Genomic DNA, 19964 nt, shown 5'->3' with positions numbered 1-19964 from the left:
TAGCATTTATCTGTATGCCAAATACTGTTTGTGTTCAAGTTTTCATACTGCTTTTCCTAGCTTGGATGCATCTAAATAACTAGCTCTCCCTGGGGCTCTATGGCAGTTAGAGCAGAAACTATTATAACTATATAAGAAGTATTTACTGAAAGGGCAGTAGGCAAATAGCATCAACCCCTCTTCTTAAGTCTGAGGGTAGTCTGATGTTGGCTGTACAGCCTCTACAGGAATATTCATTCAAGTGTGTAATTCCTTCCTGGTAGTCAAGTTGTGCTCTAGTGAATAAAGGCTTGCCTTTCCTTTCTTTCAGTTCTGGGAAATCCAGTTAACTATACAAATGAGTACAAACATTTTATGCTGAGTCAATGGCATGGGCAAAATAGTAGCTTGGCTTCCTGGCCTAGCATGGTTCTGTGTGGGAATTGTTACGCCAGACCAAACTGCCTTCCTGAAGTCTCAGCTCTGAAGACTAGCATAACTGTAACTGAGCTGTTTTCTGCAAAAGGTCATATCGCTTTCTGCTGCAGAATGTGAAGGAGCAGGGGGTGATGTTATGTCTGGACAAAAAAAAATGTAAGGCGTCAGAGTTCGATTTGGGAACTCCACTCTCTGGGGTTACAGACTGCCTGGTATTGGCTCAACTTTCTGTGTGTGAAGGCTTTCCTGTCAGTTGTCTAATTTAAGGTTGTTCTCTATCAGGGAAGCAGCAATCCTTGTTTTCTCTGATGTGAAATGGTTGCTGTATTCTTTATTTACGTCACTTTATTCTTGCATACAGGTGAAGAAGTCTGGAGATGTCTAGGATGCGGGGACAGCATTGCTGCTGGTCAGCGTCTCTACAAGACTGTTAACGAAACTTGGCACATTGCCTGTTTCCGGTAGGTAAAACTTCAGCCTCTTAAATTCTCCTTGTGTTGTTCAACCAGCTTGGGACCCGGTGGGTGAAGTACCAACATTAACTGGGAGTTCTTGCTGTTATCTCTGTGCCTGACCTGTTCTGAGCCTCTTGCAGAGCGGTTGCATGCTCTTGGTTGCAGCCATACTTCAGGGCTTGCAGTAGCGCTCTGGAACTGACTTTCAGTCGTGATAGCAGGCTGACACGGCCTGGCAGAGTGTTGCCATGCTGATGCAAACAGGAATACAGATAAAGTACAAATGAAAGCTCTGATTTACTGGTGGTGGCAGAAGCCGTGGGTTGCGTATTTGTCTTCAGCTACATTCCAAAGTAGTGCCCAGGCAATTTGGATAGCCTGTTGCTTTTTCCATATGTGGTGGGTACACAGTAGATATTGGGGTGTTGGAGAAAACCACTGGTATGGGGGAGGAAGATCTTGCCTTTTGCTTTCTCTTCTTTTCAGACTGTTAAGGCATACAAATTGAGGAAATCTCTCAGATAATGTTGCTATCAGCAAGGACAAAAAGGAATCTGTGACCTGCTTTTCTTCCTGGCAGTAGAAGTAATGCCTCTCATTGGTGTTTCATGAATACTCAGTCCAGTTTTCATGTTCCAGATCACATTTTTGAAGGGATCTATATTTTGGAGAAGGGTTGAGTACCTGCAGCTTCTACTGGCTTCTGTGTTGGCTTGAATCTGGAGAGGCTAATATTTTGGATACAGTCAAAGCAAATGGGGGGAAAAGGAAGCCAAAGTGTGGCTTTGGAGGAGCGTTTGCTGTGCCAAGGTAGACATCTACTGTCCTGGCTTAAAAAACAAAAGAAAAACCCCAGTAAAATACCCCAACTTTGTTGAAGTGAGGATTATAGTTATTGATGTAATTAAAAAAAAAAAACAAACCACCAAACAAAACAAGAAAACCAAGCCACATATCATGCTGCCAAAGAAGTGTTGACTTGGAAAATGCTGTTAGCTACAATCACATGTGGATAATCACAATTACAGCTTTATATCACTACAAATCCTAGTCGTTTGGGTTTCTATTGGTTTGAGTATTTGTGTTTAGCCATATTGAGTCAGCTTGTCTTAATCCTGGTTTTCTCTTTTCCCTGAAAAACTAGTGTCCTGTTGTCGAGCTTCCCTAGATTCTGCCAGTAGCCAAACCCAAAGCTGTGTGTGCTAGTCTTTATTGTTTGCTTGCCTTTAAGTGTATTTCTGTTGTGGGTCTTGATTTGCAAATGTCTTGGTGCTGCTTGTTGGTGGGGCTGTAGAGATGGAGAACAGCTGAGCTGGAGGCAAATCCTGCCCTTATGACACTTTACAGATAATTTGATGTCATACTTTATATTGTATAATGGAAGTTTGATGAGGTTTTGGTTGCTGGGTGGTTGGTGTTTTTTTTGTTTTATACAAGTAAAGACAACAACTTTTCTCCTGATGTGTGTAATAACTTTTTGCATTTGCTGATGTGCTTCTCTTAAGCTCTGTGCTTTTGGCTAGCTCTAGCACCCAGCTAAGCTGCCATGCCGAATGAACAATTGGAACCTGCGGTAAAGGAAGCTGCCCTTCCCTTTTTCCTAGTTCCAGGGTAGGACTGTACATGAAAACAAGTTTCCAGTTTGCACTCTGTTCCTTCTTTTCTTCTGTTATCCCTATACCACGCTGAGCAGCGGTCTTGTGCTTGATATCCCAAAGCCAAACTTTAAAAAGCCTCTAAGGGTAGGAGCCTTTGGCAGCTGGTAGCTGTGAGTTCCGGCAGCTCTTGTGGAGTGTTTTTTACAGTCTTCCTGTGGATTAGCTGACTCCCTGGCCTGGCACATAATTTCTCTAATGCTGATTGGCACTGCTCCAGGCTCGTTAGCTCTGTTTATTCTTGGTCAGGCTAGGCTGCTGATCATGCTTGGCACTGGCAGTAGCTGACGTACATGCATGTCTCTGAGGATTTAAGGTTTTTTTGTCACTTCCCTCCTTCCTTAAACTGCATCTACAGGAGCTTTGTCTCTGAAACCTGTTTTTTCTCTGCTGTGGCTGGAAGGACAAGCAAATCCCTATTTGTGTGTCTTGGATTTTTTAAACTGTTCTTTGGCCAGCTGGTCCTTAGGCTTGAATCCGATAGGTTGGATCTGGCTGAGGATGTTTTTTGGATGTTTCTGTCACAATGTCTGTTGTGAATTAACTCTGAATGTACTTCTGTGCTTCTGAATTCTGTTGAGATAGCATAATGCTTTCAAAGGTCATTGCTTTTCACTGATACACAGTTCCACTGGATTTGGAACTGAGATTGCACAGAACTTCAAACACCACACCAGGACAGGGAAAGTGCGAAGTGGCAAGGTATCTTTTTCCTCGGTCTGGATCGCTTTTGCCAAAGGGGATTATTGGAAGAGAAGGGTTTTTTTTGACCTGGAGCATGCTGTTCTTACTGCTTTCAGTCCAACTTTTTTCCATATTACAAACCAGAAGATACTGCCTTGAATTATACCTTTGAATAAAGTATTGATACCTGGTATTTTGATGTCTGTTGTTGGTGTTTTGGGGGGGGGGGGGGGGGATTTTCTCCCCACAGGTAAAGACAAATGAAATTAAAGACTGTTCCCTCTTCCTGCAGGGATATTGCATATTTGAATTGGAGTAGGATGGGATGAGAAGACCCAGATATAGCTGCATGGCTTAATCTTAAGGACACAGTATTTGTTAAAAATCCAGTTTGGGTTATTTGAAACCCATGATTGAGATCAAGCCTGTTGAATACATCCAGGTAGAAAATGCTTTTGGATCCATATGAAGAAAATTTTTGGAAACGGTGGAAAAGAATTCCTACTGTAGCAGGGGGCTTAAGAACTTTTTAGGAAGGAGGACAGCTGAGGTTCAGTTCCTTCCTAACCATGAAATAACAGAGGATGTATATTACTATCATCTATAAAATATATCTAATTTAAGTAGCCAAGCAACCCAGGCTTGCTGCAGAAATCTCTAACAAAAGCCAAACCCACCACTTCAGAGAAAAACTGTGCGCTGTATATCTTCAACAAAAGTTAATGAAGGTAACTGATGATTTTACAGTTACAGATTTTAAAGTATACTATTTAGTTTATACCAAAACCAGTTAAGTAAAAGCTGAAAAATCATCAGGAGTTTGAAGAGCAGAAAAGCTCATCTTCCTCTTTCTGGAAGAGGAATTTTATATGAGCCCAAAATTTTTCCTTAGTAGGTATAAAGCACTGGAGATGATGGTGACCAGAAACTGTTAATTCAGTTTGGACAGATATTTTGATTTTGCTTAATACGCCAGATTTTTATGTATATGCGATGCAGCTTGACCTCAGGAAAAATTCTCATGGCTTTTTGTATTATTTTTTACAAATTATAATATTATGAAATAGTTTTATGCTAACTTAATAATATAAACCACTGTATGAATAAAAAGTGTAAGCTTTTGATACCTGACTAAATACATATTAATTTTTTTATATACTGATCAAGGATTACATTTTTATATTGTAAGCAACAAGTTGACTTTCCAGTAGAATATATTGGCTAAAATTAAATACAGTCTGGAAATAGTTAAGAAATGGGTGGCACTTGTAAAAAAAGAAATCTAAAGTAAAAAAAAAAAATTGCTTAAATCACAATAAAAATTGCCTTATTACCTAGAGTTAAATCAGTTCACCTAACAGAGTCACTCTTCTTGAATGCATTACTCTGTTTCCATTTTTGTTAACCTTTACTGGAGCTAAAACCAACACACAAGGAGTGTTGTAACCACCAGAAGGCTCTTTTCTCTAAATGAATACTTTAAAAAAAATGGAACTGTTTTGGCTGAGTGCAGAAGAACTCCTGGCTCTGTCTCCTACTGGTATTCTGAAGTGAATTTAAAACAAATACTCCTTCTGACTGTTTCTCTGTAGCGGAACAAGGTTAAAAGTAGATTCTTCCCAGAATCCCTTGTCACCTGCCCGTTATGTGCTCTGCAGCATGACAATTGTCCATGGCCAGAAAACAGAACTGGATTAGCTCTCCATGCATCGAGGGGATGCCCTAAGCTCCAGGCTACTGAACAAAAAGAGAACCACTATTAATTTGCCAACTCTAGTGATTTGATTGTCTTACAAAGGCATGATTTTTCTATACTGAATGGCATATTTTTTGTGCTATAGAAATATTTTTTGCTCAGCAAAACTTAGTGAATTGCTTTGATTCTTTTCACATTTGGGGGCAGGGCAAGGCAAGCCAGGGAAACTTGTATTAAACCCGTTTGGGGGTTGCAGGATAAGATAGATGACTTCTCAAGGTATTTTCTAAATCTGTTTTCTGTGGTTCTTAGGCTATTTACTAAACTTCAACTTGTGTTTGAAGCAAGTAAATTCTATGGCTTAGGAATGATCAAGAAATTGGTCACCTAACAGTCTCCCATCAGTGTAGGTTTTCTGTCTTTCAGACTATGTCTACTAACACTTAATTATCCTTAGTATTAGAAGCTTCTTTCTATCTTCAGAAATCTCATTTATTGTAATTTAAATAGTTTCTTCTAATCATAATCACAGTGGGCACAGAAAACCAGCTTTTTCCCCCTTCTGTTATTCCAGTAGCCTTTTCCTGTTTGAAAGCAGCAGTTGTGTCTCCCATCAGTCTCTCCTAGACAGAAGAAGCCCTGGACCTAGCCATTTCTCATGGATGGTATTTTCTAGACTTTGGATCACTTCTGTTTGGCACAGGCCTTCGTTTTCCAGAAGCTGCTTCCTCCCCACAGGACAAATAGCTCTGCAGTGACAGGATATGAAGCTCAACTGAATAAATGTTGACAAAGAAAGATGTAAGAAAGGTGTGTATTAAGACGAATTTGAAATATGGGGGCGTTTGATGCTTTGAATCTTCTTGTAGCTTTTCAGCTGTGAACACAGTCAGGTTTGTACACACACCGCAGCTGAACTTGAGAGGAGGGAAAAGATCCATAGTAACAAAAGGTAGCTGAATTATGGGAAGACAATAATCATCTCCTCTTCCCTATCTTCTCCAGTTTCTGGCAGTAACAGAAGGCTAAAGATAGCGCCTCAGAAGTGAAAGCTCTTCTCCACTAATCCTGCAGACTCCTGGGAATGTCTCTTTGGTGGTGTCTCCATCAGCATTGAAATTCACCACCTCGCTATCAGATTTAGGGAGAAATAGTTGCTAAGTGTCTGTACGCAGATCACCATGACTGTTCGAGTTCAAAAATCCAAAGGAACAATGAAGCACTTCACAGGTGGAAGCAGCCACATTCCTCAGGGGAATCTCGTCAGCTACAGGACACCGCTGAAGACCCTTTAAGGAGGAGCTGGGCATTCCAGTCTGAACTTTTTTTAGTTGACTTGTGCAGCTTGTCCTTTAGGGCATTATTTTCAGAGCATTATTATATCAAGGTACTTAAGAGTTACTCACACAGCCCAGTATGTGGTAGGCTCCACATGTGTGAGACAGAATCCTTCTTGAGGAGTTTAGCAGCCTGCACAGGCAAAACCAGCGTATTAGGAAGTGAGTGAAGGTGCAGTGGTGTAAGCGCTGGTCTTACTGCTGTCTGTGCTGCATTTACAGATCAGAGGTCACTGCTTCCAAAACCCTGTATAATCTATGAAGTTTCAATAAGTTTAATTTTCTTCGTTTTGCTTCTCAGCCTATGCATATTCAGGAGGTCTGCATCCACTAGACAAGTATGTGGTGGAGATAAAAAATGTATCTCCATTCTAATGTTGTGCTTAGTGATGTTAGGTACTGAGAAGGCACCACTGTGTTGGTTTGAAATTCTGCTGCTGCTTGGAAGTAAGATGCAGTGATGGAGAAGAGCTTCGCTTCACTGCTTGTTTTAGTTTCGCTCAGAGGTATGTGCATATCAAAACGGTATTAGTTTCAGGAGCTGGTGTCAGGAGCTGACTGTCTTTCAACAGCAGTAAAGCACGTGTTATGTGCAAGTGCCTTGGAAATACAATGAGGTGTTGGGATTGTACTGAAGTACTTGGAATGCCTCCAAGCTGCGCCCATGCTGAAACAAAGGCTTGCGGCAGACGCTTTAAGGCCTCAAGCAGATGCGTCTTCCCCAGCTTATACCAGTCCCACACACACCAAAGTGCCTGTCTGTGCCAGGATAAATTTGTGTGTCTTCGGGCTGGTAGATGTGCTGAGCAATACATCTGTCTGTAGACATGCTGTTGGGCTACATGTTAAAGTGGGTGTCTAGATGTGCAGCCTAACCCCAGCTGTTTTAAGATATTAATCCCTTGAATATCACAGTAGGTATGTGATGCATTTCTGCAGGGATAAAATAACATCTGCAACTCAATTGCAATAAATTTCATGTTAAGTCATTGTTGAGGTTTTTAATTTGTTCCTTTTGTTATATTTCTCAGGCTTCTTTCTGGCAAAATTTACTGTACAATTCTAAACCATAGTAAGGAAAGTAACCCCCTGTGATGGGTACGTGTTTGTAGTGGAAATGCTGTCAGTATTTGCAAGAGAGAAGATGCCGATACCTGCCTTCAGTTGGTGAAAAAGAAATTTGCTTCAGTGCATTTTGGCCCTCAGAGATGGTATCGGTAAAATTACATAGAAAAGGTCCACACACACCTGTTTATCAGCATTTTTGAAGTACAGTCATTCTGGCAGGAATTCAGATCTAGAATGTATGAACGCATTAACACCTTTTCCAGAGCCCTTTTATCAAAGCTATTGTGTTCTCAAACAGGTCACAGAGAGAATAAAAAGGCAAGAAGCAACAAGAGAATTCTGCATAGGAAAAAGTAACTTACTGGCTGCTGCTGGGGCTTGCTGCAAAAGTAAAATAATTTTGATAAGATGTTTCCTGTTTAAATAGACATTTGACTATGTGTCCTTTAGCTTTAAGGAAGTCTCAAACAAAATCCCTTCCCAGTTGCTTAGCTGTCTGGGTGGTTTTTATTACTTTGAAGTTAGGCTTTATCTGCTGGCTTCATTCACAGACTAGCTGGCTGCTTATCACATCTGTGGATCAAATCTTCAAAGGTTTTGTCTGAAGAGTCGGGATTTATGAGGTCACGTGGAGTCCCCCTCAGAGGGACTTCAGCCCATGGCAGCAGAATTGTGGGGAAAAGCTTTTGTCTGTAGGTGATGCTGGGCAGGGGACGGGCTCTGTGATGCACTGTAGGTATGCGTGTGTGGTGGGGTGGTGCTGATAGCCAGGGAAGCGTTGGATTGTGAGCGCTGGCCCATTTTCAGCACGCAACATATAGGGAGTGTGGGAGACCAGAGTGCATTCCTAGACACAGACTCACCGTGTTGCTGCTTCCAGTAGAGCTGTGTGAAATGTCAGAAGGAATTAGACCCGTGCTGGAATTGACAACTCTGCAGCACTAGGCTTCACTGCACTTTTACAGCCAGGCCTAGAAACTGCACCGAATGGGTGAAAGTTACTTTTTTTTTTTCTTTTCTCCAGAAAGGTGGCTGCTTATTAAAAGCGGGGGGAGGAAACAACCCAAAAGGCAGCCTGGCTTTCTGCTTACTTCAACAGCGAGCAGCAGCTGTCAAATCTTCAGCCAAGACTGTCTTGTCCCAGCCCCAAGCGTCCCTTGAACAATATGCCAGCTGAGACGAGCATCTCCAGTAAAAGCACATTTGAGTACTCTTGCCTCTGGAACATAGCATGATTTTCAGGCTGTGTTCAGGCATGCCAGGCTTTGCTGACTGTACAAAAATGGGAGGGCTCAGTGCAGCAGCATATGTTTGTTGCATTTCTGAGTGTCTTGCAAACAGCTTTAGCTGATTAGGCCACTAGAGATCATGCTTGGCTTCAGAGCAGGCAGAATGATATAACTACATGTGCTGCAAGCAGGAGAGAGTACTCATCTGTGCTGATTTATACCTCTCGGCTTCCATTCAGGAGATGAAGATTAGGTTAAGTGATTGCAATGAACTCTGTTAAGATAGTGTTGGAAAGAAAGTTATTTTTCCTTGGACGAAACACACTGTGAGTTACCTCCTGCAAGAGGAAAAAATTTGTAGGTCTTGTGAAGGCAGTATAACCCCACTCACTGTGAGGGATTTAGGAAGGTATGCACTAAATGTTTATTTGATGTGTTTGGAGATGTGGCTACTTGTCTTTGTCAGACTCTGCCTTCCTTGATTTCTCTGTCAGAATGTGCCACTGCTGCAAAGAGAAATTTCACATTTATGCACTTGGCTCTTACTTTGGCAAAAGCTGCTATCTTTCAGCACTTACTAAGTCAGCCCCTCTTAGGATCAAAGCTCCACCCCATGTGAAGAAGTAGAGCTTACTCAGCCTCTGTAGCCACACGCTGTCCTCCTGCGATGGCTCCTCCTCCCCTCCCACCCTTGGGTGGAACCAGAGAAGGGAAAACTTGACAATAGTTAGCAGGCAGCAGAGCTCGCAGGAACTATTGCAGAAGCATGTCCAAGTAGCCCGGTTAGCAGTTATTCTATCCTTCCCAAGAGTGCTGCTGCAGCAGAGTGCAGGAGAAGGTGGTTATAGCCATGGGAGCCAGGAAAAATCTGAAAAGGAATGAGCAGCCGAGAGACCTGGCATTCCTTGGGCAGCTTCAAAGAGAGGTGAAGTATCTGAATCAGCGCAGGATTAAATGAGCACTGGCTGCTGCCATGTTGGCAGAACAGAGCTGTTCAGAGGCAGTTGGACAAGTTTGTGGCTGAGCCGGTTTATCCAGTGTTGAAGATGGGAAGTTACTTGTCTGCCCCAGCTTACTTTGCTCCCAAGGATCCATTTCGGTAAGTCTTGCGCAGGATTAGCAGTGAACCTTCACAGTGTCGTTTCCCCCCTGTAATGCTATCCTAAGCAGTTAGCGTGTGAGGTGTGAAGAATGAAGCCCAGTGCTTGTGTGCAGGGAACAGCTGGCCTCACACTGGGACCCCGTCTTGCTTTGAGGCGGCGATGGGGAAGTTTCTTTCTTCCAGCCTCTTCACAGCTCTCTGGTGCGAGGGAACAGCACCTGTGTCCCGAGGCAGTGCCTTGTAGCCCCGGCACGCAGGCTCCCTTTCAGAGCAACATTGCATCTGCCACTGTACCGATGTCCCTGTGCTTTCTCTACTGCCAGAGGAATGAGATTACTATGGCTGCTGCTGTTTGTGTCTCCTCCGAGGCTACTCGTGAAGATACTCGTGCTTGGGCATAGCACAGGGTGAGGTGAGGTGCTGCTGTTGCAAGTTCAGGAGAGTGATGTAATCTGCAGTGAGGCAGTGCAGAACCTTGTTTGAGAAAAGAAATGGAGTACTTTGCAGGTAACTAGGGACGAGCAGCACGCTTCCCTTATGTGGAAAGGATTTTTCTATGATTTTTTGGTTTATGTTAACAACTGTTCTTGGTCCAGTGGAACAAGTGAGGCTTGAGAAAGGCATAGCAACAGAATAAAGCTTTGATTGCCTTACATCTCCATAATGAAAACTGGTCGTAGGGCTGAACTGAACACAGCCAGGACTGTGACTGACACTGATGTGCTGATAAGGTGAATGGATGGGGGAAGGCACAGCTTGCAGTTTCATTGTCTCCCTCCTGTCCCCTCCGCTCGGATTTGCTCAGTATTGATCCTGTTCCTGCAAACACTTTTGTACTGATTAGGGTGTAAGGAGCCTTTTGTTAAAATGGGCTGGGATAGGAGTAAGTACTGCTGCACGTTTGCTGAGCTTCTTCAGGCAACTGTCAGAAACAGCATCCACTTTCAGAGGGAACAGACATTACTTGTAATACGTGTAGGGCATCATGCTAAGCCACAGATAGACCTTTTTCTGAGTGTGTGGAAATGGTTTTGCATAGTCAGAGCTTAAACACTGTGTCTTCTAGTACTTAGTCTGTTCTGTAGCATCTGTTCTTCCTTGTCTAGTGTCTCTTGCGTAGCCAGAGCGCACACTTGTGCTAAGGCTGGGTGAGAAGTCTGGGTAAGCTACAGGCTGGGGTTATGTTTTATTCTGCAGCTTTCTGTCTGCGTGACTGTCCTCTCCCCAACTCTGCCTGCAGAATTGGAACCACAGCTCTTTCAAGCCTGTCTAGCGTTAACTGATCTAGCCTGACAGGGTAGTGTGAGGGGTGCATTTTATTAATGAGCCCTTCTCAAAGGGATCTGTCTCTTCAGTGCCAGGGAAGTCTTTGCTTCCATGAGGGTATTGGCTTTCATTTAGATGTAAAAGAGATGCCACATCAATTGAATCTCCCATCCTGCTGAAAACCAGGCTGGTTACCTGTTGTGACCTGATCCTCCTACTACCCCCCACAAAACCAAGTAGCCATCAAGCAGCGATTTGTGAACTCTTTCTGCACCTGCTGTGCTACAGAGCATCAGGGCTGAACACTGCACTCAGGTGCTGCCTGGGTTTCCTGGTGGATGTCTATAGGAGGCAGATTAATTTATTCTTTATAGTCAAGACTAGGAAGCAAAGAATCGTAATGTATGGGACTGTATAATCAGAGCAGTCTGAAAATTGTGGCTGGGCAGCAGGAGGGAGTCGGGTATGGCTGTTACCAGTCCTCCAAGAAACTTGATTACCATGCTTTGTTACTCTGTAGCAAGAATAGCAAATAACCTAAGAGAGGGTCAGCTGTTTCTAATCTGTAAAAGACAGAAGAGCAAGAAATCTTCCTTTCTTTTGGTTTTGGTGACTGGCACAGATTAGCTTGCTTAATACCTGTAGAAGTAATTGTATTCCTATCTCAGGTGATGTGAAGCCCTGGCAACAGCAGCACTGCAATGCCACATGCTCTAGCGAGGAGAGAAAGGAAGGAGTGGTAACTTATATCTTCTGAGATAAAATTCTGACATATCTCTTCAATGAGAGTTGTGTGGAACAATCACGCGATGCCTTTACCGTTTGGGTGAAGGCACTGAAATAGTTGAAATGGGTCTTGAAACTATACCTGTGTGCTGTCAGCCTGTTCTGCATGCCTGACAGATCTAAATTCCTACGGTACAGAATGCGTAGTAAGTAACAGAAGGTGGTGCCTGACCATATGGGCCATAGCCCTGTCCGCTTGCAGTGATTAATGAAGCAGCCAGTTAGACCCATAACTAGCACCTACCCTCTCTGGGGCTGGTTCCTTTGTTCCTGTTGCCTCATTGCTCTGGGTGGGGTTCTGAGCCTTAAGCCGCAAACTTGTCCTGCCCAGATTTGTTTAATTGCATAGCAAAGAACTGACTGCTTGCTGGCTCCACCTCCTCACCTTCATTTTGCTATGGGCGTGTTGCAAATTAGATACCAGTGCTTATTTCCGGATGGAAGCAAACTAATCAAAGTGCTTTAAGGTTGTAATCAAACCATGAAGAGGTAGGGGAAATGTAAAGACAAGCCAAGCGTACGTGATCCTCTGGAACCTATCTAAACGGAATTGTAGTTGTGTTATTTTTGCAGGAGTTTCTTACTTTCTTAGGGAGAAAAAGGAGTGGCTGAAGGTGAAATCGAAGAGGGGTGAGGAAGGGAAGGTCTTGTGCTTAAAAACAGATAAATACATAACCCACCTGCTTGGAGAGAACTTAAGAGGGAAAGCCAGGTCTTGAAGTCCTGGTGGAACGGTCTCCAGTATCACTGTCTGCATCCCAACTGCAGGTCTGGTCACAGCTCCCTGTTTGAAGATGTAATCACTCTTGGAGCACACACCTGGTACAGGCATGCATGCAGAAGTTGGATAGGTCTGAGGGATCCAATTTGCCCATGCTGAGCCAGATGTTCCTGCCACAAGGTGATAGAAATCTGGGCTGTTAGTCTCCACTTGCTCTTTTCTCCCTCCCACTCACCTACTTGATCATTCAGCGTAGGGTATTTGCTGCAAATGAAAGCCAAAGGCTAGTGGTTGAAAGCAAAATGTGCTGCAATGCCCCCTAGGTCTCTTGCATACCAAGAGCTGGGTGTAACCGTGACAGTGCCCCAGGGCTGAGGCTGTAATGGTGCATGTACCGTGTGTAGCAATGTTAAGTTACTGCTCCCCCTGCCTCAGACAGAATTGGCAGGGCCTGTTGCACGTGCTGGAGTTCTTTCCCATTGCTGGGGGGGTGCAGACAGGGTTTGGAGCTCCTCAGCTGGGAGAGCAAACACTATAAAAGCCAAATACATTAGAAGGAGTAACTTTCCTGAGGGTAGGGTACGGCACTAAATACCTCATGAGGTGTGTTTTCACCTAAAACCATAGGCTGCTTACAAGCAGCTTTACCTTGTTCCTTTGCAGCCTCTTGAGATGGAGCAAATAACTCTCCATGTTGGAGCACAACCAGCTTCGCATATCCTCACGCTCATTACAAGCTGGTGGAGTTTACAAGGAATGTCTTTGGCACAAACAAGCTTTCGGGAAGCTTGTGAAAGGTGAAGTCAACAGCACTCTCAGACCTGGGAGCATGTAAAAAGTGCACCTCTGCTGCCACTAGCCCTCTGCGGTACATTTGGCTGCGGAGAGGCCGACTGTCCAGGAGGGCATGTGCCCACCTAAACCCCCACCCCAGTGCCATGGGTTCCCCTCCAGTGTAGTAACTGAGACAGTTGTTGTTGGGGTAAGGGGCAGAAGAAATGCTTCCTTCCACCTTTGGGAAAGCATCGTACAGAAAATGACATTGATTCTTGAGGTGTTTCTTTGAACCAGTTATTGGTGACTAACCCACCTTGGACTCTGTGCTCAGAAATGGCCAACACCAGACTAATTTTCCTTTTAAAGTCTGAGAACGTGCTGCTCAGGGCTAATGGAATAATCTTGAGTGATGCAACTGCTGTCTGTGCCTTATCTCTCCATTAAGTCACACCTCCGCGTGGGTGCTGCAGAAGTTAAAACTCCCTTGCCCAGTGCATCCTGCTGAGACAGGATTATTTTGTGTTCAGGAACTCTGAAGATCGGGGTTCTGCTTGTCATTTGCTAAAATGGTATCTGCAGTAGAATTGCTGCATCTTTTTCCTTTTTTTTTTGGAGCATGGGGGAGTTGTTTGTTTCTTGGGCGCGTGTAGATAGAGGATTAATAATGGTTGCTTGTTGAAATGGGAGCTGATACGGATATGTGAAGGATTTTGAGACTCCATGAAATTAGAGAAACAGTTTTGTTTGGTATTTTGTTGGTTAGTTGGTTGTGGGTTTTTTTTTCTCATGCACTGTCAGCAGCAGAAAGAAGGGGAGAGCAGCTGGTGGGGAGAGGTGGAGGACTTTCATCACCGTTAGTTGGTGGATGCAGTAAGTATGTGGAGCTCAAGGGATAAACTGCTCTGAAAACTCCCTCACATGCTGCAGTTAGTTTACCTTTTGGGAGAGGTCTACTTACAGAAGAATAGAAAGGTTGGTGCAAAACTGGCTTTGCATTGCTTAGGGAAGTGGATCCTTGCCTCTCTGTCCCCTTTCCTAAACTGGCTGAGGGGAGAGGTGCTCCAGCATAAGATGGTATGATGCTATAGAAACACGTAAATGGAAACATAACAGAGCTGTCTGTGCCGGTCAGCTCTGCAGCTGGAGGAAGAGGGAGAAAGCAGAGGAGCAATAAGTGTAAGGCAGAATTTATAAACCTACTGATGTGTTTTAATAAATGGATGGAATTTGTTTTAAACTTTGGAAGCTTGTCTTTTTGTGTTGGTTGATACCACTTCTCCTTACATACCCTGGGTACATCACACCAGAAGAACTGGTGGTGAGCTGCTGCTGAATGTCTCCATGCAGGAGAGGAACTTTTTCATTGATTTGTGACTTGTTGCCAACTGGAACTTTGTTCCTTTGTTTCTTTCAAGGTGCTCTGAATGTCAGGATCCCCTCACTAACTGGTACTATGAGAAAGATGGGAAGCTGTACTGTCACAAAGACTACTGGGGGAAGTTTGGGGAATCTTGCCATGGCTGCTCTCTGCTGATGACTGGACCTGTGATGGTAAGGACGCTGAAGGACTTCCGCCCGGAGGCAGGACATGCCTGCCTCCATCTCCTCAAACCTGGTTGCGAGTTGCCCTAGCTATTCAGATAACCAAATAAATTGAAGGTAATAGTCTCCTTGATACTCTAATCAGAGGTTAGAAATGAGGTTTGTGTGTGCATCTTCTGAATAAAGATTAATTTTGAACAGGGTAGCTCTCAAAGGAGGGAGTTGTGAGGATCTGAAGCATATGAACAAAGAAAGTAAGGTGCTGAAGTGCACAGGCATGAGAAGTAGAAAGGTGATTAAGGGGACATCTGTTCAGTTTCTGTAGCACAGTTCCTCAGTGTCTCCATGGGGTGATTTTCCACTGCACTGTGGCATCAAACCTCTCTGCTCAGGATAAGCAGCAGGTTCTGGCTTTGGGGAAGGTTGCCATTCAAGTCCCACCTGGACTCTGGCCAGAGCGGTTTTCAGGCTGATGGTGTCTTGAAGTAGTGTTAGTCCTGATGGGTCTGAAACATTGAACTCTGCCTGCACAATATGGGGCTTACCTAAATATTCCCCTCCTTGCCACATCCTTGCAAATATTTAACCTTTAAAACTGTAAAGAATGAAACATAACCATTATTTTTCTAGGGCATAAATAAAAGCAGCATGGTACTCAGTAATATGATTGCTACCTCCAAGGGAAATACTGAGAAAAGTGCAGACCATTTCTCATTGTCGGCAGAAGTCATTGCAAAATGCTGTCAATAAGGGAAGTTCTCATAAGGAAAATAGAAAAACAGATCAATGAATAAAAATATTCTTGAAAGGTATTTTGTTGTCTCAGTCTCAGCTCACTATTTTTTTTTTTTCTGTCAGCTGGCTGGTAAAGTATCTGAATTTGTGTGTTGCCTGTCTGAAAAAAAAAAAAAAAAGCCCTTTCAGCTTTATTAATTCAGGCATAACGTTAGTTATCTTGCCAAGAGCAACTGAACAGGAAGGTTTATTATCTTGTTTACTAGTCTGCAGCAGGCTGTATCAACTATTTTTGATAGCTGAACAGCTGCCAGATAAAACAGAGGTTCCTGGACACGAGCTTTGCTTTGCTTTGCATGTTGACGTGTTTGTTTCGGAGAAGTTTTGCAAACAAGATGCCAAGGATGGGGTTCAGGAAAGGTAGAATGGGCTAATACAACTTCCCAGTGAGAAACTACCACTTGACTTTGAGATCTGAATGAACACACTAATTGGAGAGAAAAGCAGTAGCTGCATCTGCTGATGGATATTGGCCCTACTAAGCTACTCCCTTTTCTGTCTGTAGGTGGCTGGCGAATACAAGTATCACCCTGAGTGCTTCGCTTGTATGAGCTGCAAAGTGATCATTGAAGATGGGGACACTTACGCACTCGTGCGACATTCCAATCTCTACTGGTAAGACGGAGCTACGCGCTTTGCCACAGAGTTGCTCCCTGTTGTACGTGTAAAGCCATGCTTAGGGGGCTCAGCGTGGTTGAGCTGAATGCTATGTTAAGGAATGCCAGGAAGCTGCCTATTGAGGGAGGGAGGAAGGAAGGAATGGTGTAAGCATTAAAAACTGTAGCTTATGGTCAATGAAAGGACTTAGAAGTGTGAGTTTGGCAGGGAGGGACAAGACACTGCCATGATGACTTTCTTCACTTCTTTTAGTGGAAAATGTCATAACCAGATTGTGCTGACACCGATGATAGAAAAACACTCCACCGAGTCTCTGCATGAGCAGCTGCCTTATACCCTGACCCTCATCTCCATGCCGGCAGCTACTGATGGCAAGAGGGGGTTCTCCGTGTCTGTTGAGGGTGGCTGCTCCAGCTATGCCACTGGTGTCCAGGTGAAAGAGTGAGTATGACCGGGTTGTGTGCAATGCACATGTCTGTGCAGAGAGAGCTGGTAAAAATTCTGCAGCGCTGCTGTCCTGCTAGCTGCTTTAACTGCTGGGACGATCTGTCCTGGCACAACAGGGACATATGTTGGCTAATAGCCATTTGTGTTTGGTCTCCGTTTTGCTCTTGTGATGACCTTAACTGATAACTTTATTTCTTAGTGCTGTCTCCTTCACTGAACACAAAACATTTGGAGAATTGTAATGGACTAACAATTTTTGCCATTGGGCAAATGAAGAGCTCTCCCCAAACCAGCTTAGACCTAAGCGCTTAATCTAATGGTAGCTCCTTGTATTTGTAGATTAGCATTGTTTTATTTCAAAATACCAATACGAAGGGAAGCATCAGAGATGAAATATTTTTTAGAATTTTGGCTAAACTGACTTCACACACACACTGTAATTCCCATGTTTAGAGTTAACAGGATGCACATCAGCCCAGATGTCCGAAATGCCATCCATCCTGCAGATCGAATCCTGGAGATTAATGGAGCTCCTATTCGTACATTACAGGTGGAGGAGGTGGGTAGAGTTCTGTTCTGAAGCCTCCTTCTCATCTGCCTTCCTACAGCTTTTCTGTTTCTCTGCACTGTTCTTCCACCCTCCATACAGTGTGTGTGCAGCTGTAGCGCTCGCGCTGACGGTAGGAATAAACGTGAAGACAAGCTTTGCTGCCCCTTCCAGCTGAAGAGGAAAATGCAACAGGTGGAAATGCAGTTAGGATGCAGTTCTGATTTTGTGGCCTTCAAATGTGAAGGGAGGTAGTAAGAATAATGTAGGGCTGTCACATGTCAAGAGGACAGAGAGGCTGTGAGGATTATTTACGTATTGCTAGTGAAGTCCACTGTTCTGATCCTCTTAGAGGCAACTGCTAATAGACATATTTACTGTTGGTGCTGAAGAGAACATTAGGAGCACAACGGACATCTCATAGGTAAATCTCCATGTAGCTTTTGTAGAGCTGTTCTTTGCAGCACTGTTCAGGATGGAAGCTTGTGTAGTTTCTGAGCACTTCTCAGACGATGAAGAAAAAAAAACCTGTTTTGTAGAATTATAGAATATCAGGTTGGAAGGGACTTCAAGGATCATCTGGTCCAACCTTTCTTGGTGAAAGCGCGGTCTAGACAAGACGGCCCAGCACCCTGTCCAGCCAGATCTTTAAAATGCCCAATGCTGGGGAATCCGCCACTTCCCTGGGGAGATTATTCCAATGGCTGAATTGCCCTCCTGTGTCCAATCAGAAGCTCCCCAGAAGTAACTTGTGCCTATTACTTCTTGTCTTTTCCAGGGAGTCCCTCTTTACAAGGGGCCATCCATCTTCTTTTTAGCCACCCTTTAAATACCAGAACATGGTGATAAGGTCTCCCCTAAGCCTTCTTTTCTGAAGGCTGAACAAACCCAGTTCTCTCAGCCTTTCCTCATATGGCAGATTTCCCAGTCCTTTGATCATCTTTATGGCCCTTCTCTGGACCCTCTCCAGCCTGTCCACATCTTTTTTGTACAGGTCACTTGTAGCTAACCAGAAAGAAAAGGATTTGGATAGTGTAAGGAACTTCTGTGTTGCTAGCTGGATTTGTCTGGTGGACAGCTGTGGTGTGTGCAACTAAACCACAACTATGGAGTGATCTCACTGAACTCTCGACTTTGATTCCTGAGGGGCATTCTGCTCTGTCTCCTCTGTCTCCTGTCATTTGTGTTGCTCCTGTCTGCTATCATCCTGTCCTTTGGTTTGATTTCAGGTGGAGGAATTGATTCGCAAGACAAGCCAGACGCTTCAGTTGCTGATAGAGCATGACCCTGTCTCGCAGCGCTTAGACAGGCTTCGTTTGGATTCCCGTCTTCCCACCCACATAAAGCCACCCATTTCCCCACGTTCCCTCTCTCCGCTGGACATCAAGGAGAATCTGGAAGGAACGCTCCGACGACGCTCCCTCAGGTAAAGACTTGCAAGTGTTGCCTCTGATCTAGCTTGCCTTTGCCCTGTGCTACCTGGCTCTGCTCTGTGCCTAGGCCTTGCAATTGCAAATAACTGCGGAGACATAATGTATCTCTGATATGAGCCTGGGTATAAACCATTGGCAAAGCAGGGGAGAGCTTTAGATTCTGCTGTTGACATGTACTCTCTCCATTCCCTTTCAGGATGGCAAACTTTCCTTGATAAAAATAAGGATCTCTACTTCTCACACAGAAAAGCTACAAAGTTTTACAGTTAGGAAATGTAAAGGTCAAATTTTTACCAGCCTTAAATGGCTGGGGAGGAACGTGTCCTTAATGGGAGTATGGCTGAGACCTGGGACTTGGGAAAAATTTTGTCTTCCTAGACTGGGGCACCCAGTTGTTCATTTAGTCATTTACCAGTATTTTACTGTTTGCTTAGAGACAGCGAGTGCTGCATCTTCACAGCTTCCTCCTCCACACAAAGCTCCACCTCTGAGTGGCAGTGCAGGAGATGTGGTGGTGTTAGGCAGCTCTGACTTGGAAGCTGCTCTAGGTTTGTAAAAAGCTTCCATGGTGCTGGGAGAGCACCTGGCTTTTGAGATATGATGAGCGCTGAAGAACATCCAGAAACTGGTCCCTTAGGAGCTAATGATGGGATATGTTGAACCAAAAGTTTCCTAGCAGCTTCCCTGATCTTCCTGTCTCCTTTGTTTTCTAGGCGAAGTAACAGCATTTCTAAGTCTCCTGGCCCCAGTTCTCCAAAGGAACCACTCCTTCTGAGCCGTGACATCAGTCGTTCTGAATCCCTACGTTCCTCTTCTAGCTGCTCCCAGCAGATCTTCCGGCCCTGTGACCTGATTCATGGCGAAGTACTAGGAAAAGGATTTTTTGGACAAGCAATCAAGGTGAGGGATGTCCCCAGACATTCATCATTTACTTTGATTACAGCAGTATCTGCCTATCTTGGGATCCTTCGCCACTGTGTCAGTGGCCTTTGCTCTGCTGATAGTGATCAGTCTTGGAACTCACCTGGTTTGCTCAGTGAGATCCACTTCTCTGTTTCACTCCCTGACCATGAGCGTCTCTGGCCGCAGGCAGTTTTGGCTTTGTCCCTTTTGAATGTCAACCATCTCGAGCTCCAGAGTGCCTGTGTCACAGCAGGCACCTGGGTGAGGTGGGGGAAACGGGGAAGAAGCTGCATTTTCAGTGAGCGTCTTCCTTATGAAGAGGTGTGTTCAACACCCCACTACAGCATTTCTCACCCACCCTTAGTGTGGTGTGCCTGGGGGCTTACCAGGCTGGTGTAGTGACCATCTCTGAACCCCCAGCAGAGCCTAAATGGCTTGTCAGTGTGATGGCAGCGGTCAGGTCTTGCATGACTCTCACAATTAAAA

General features: G+C 44.4%; 1 protein-coding gene across 4 annotated transcripts in view; it reads left to right on the top strand.

Moving 5' to 3' along the window:
- LIMK2 (LIM domain kinase 2) overlaps window positions 1-19964 on the top strand; it is a 32405-nt gene that overhangs the window by 1821 nt on the left and 10620 nt on the right. For 2 of the 4 annotated variants that reach the window (XR_008745785.1, XM_055795837.1), the window contains exons 2-8: window positions 779-878; window positions 14609-14744; window positions 16036-16145; window positions 16401-16589; window positions 17049-17154; window positions 18372-18568; window positions 19289-19475. Coding sequence is in view for 3 of the 4 variants with exons in the window: in XM_055795837.1 (XP_055651812.1) it covers window positions 779-878; window positions 14609-14744; window positions 16036-16145; window positions 16401-16589; window positions 17049-17154; window positions 18372-18568; window positions 19289-19475 (1025 nt within the window). In the remaining variant the exon portion in view is untranslated. Of the gene's footprint in view, window positions 1-778; window positions 879-5524; window positions 5718-9269; window positions 9641-14608; window positions 14745-16035; window positions 16146-16400; window positions 16590-17048; window positions 17155-18371; window positions 18569-19288; window positions 19476-19964 lie in introns of those variants that run through there. The other 2 variants (XM_027780940.2, XM_027780939.2) reach the window with 2 other exon arrangements.

Source organism: Falco peregrinus, chromosome 2 (genome assembly GCF_023634155.1).
Source record: "Falco peregrinus isolate bFalPer1 chromosome 2, bFalPer1.pri, whole genome shotgun sequence".
NCBI classification, from domain to species: Eukaryota; Metazoa; Chordata; class Aves; order Falconiformes; family Falconidae; genus Falco; species Falco peregrinus.
This window is presented reverse-complemented; position numbering and strand designations above follow the sequence as displayed.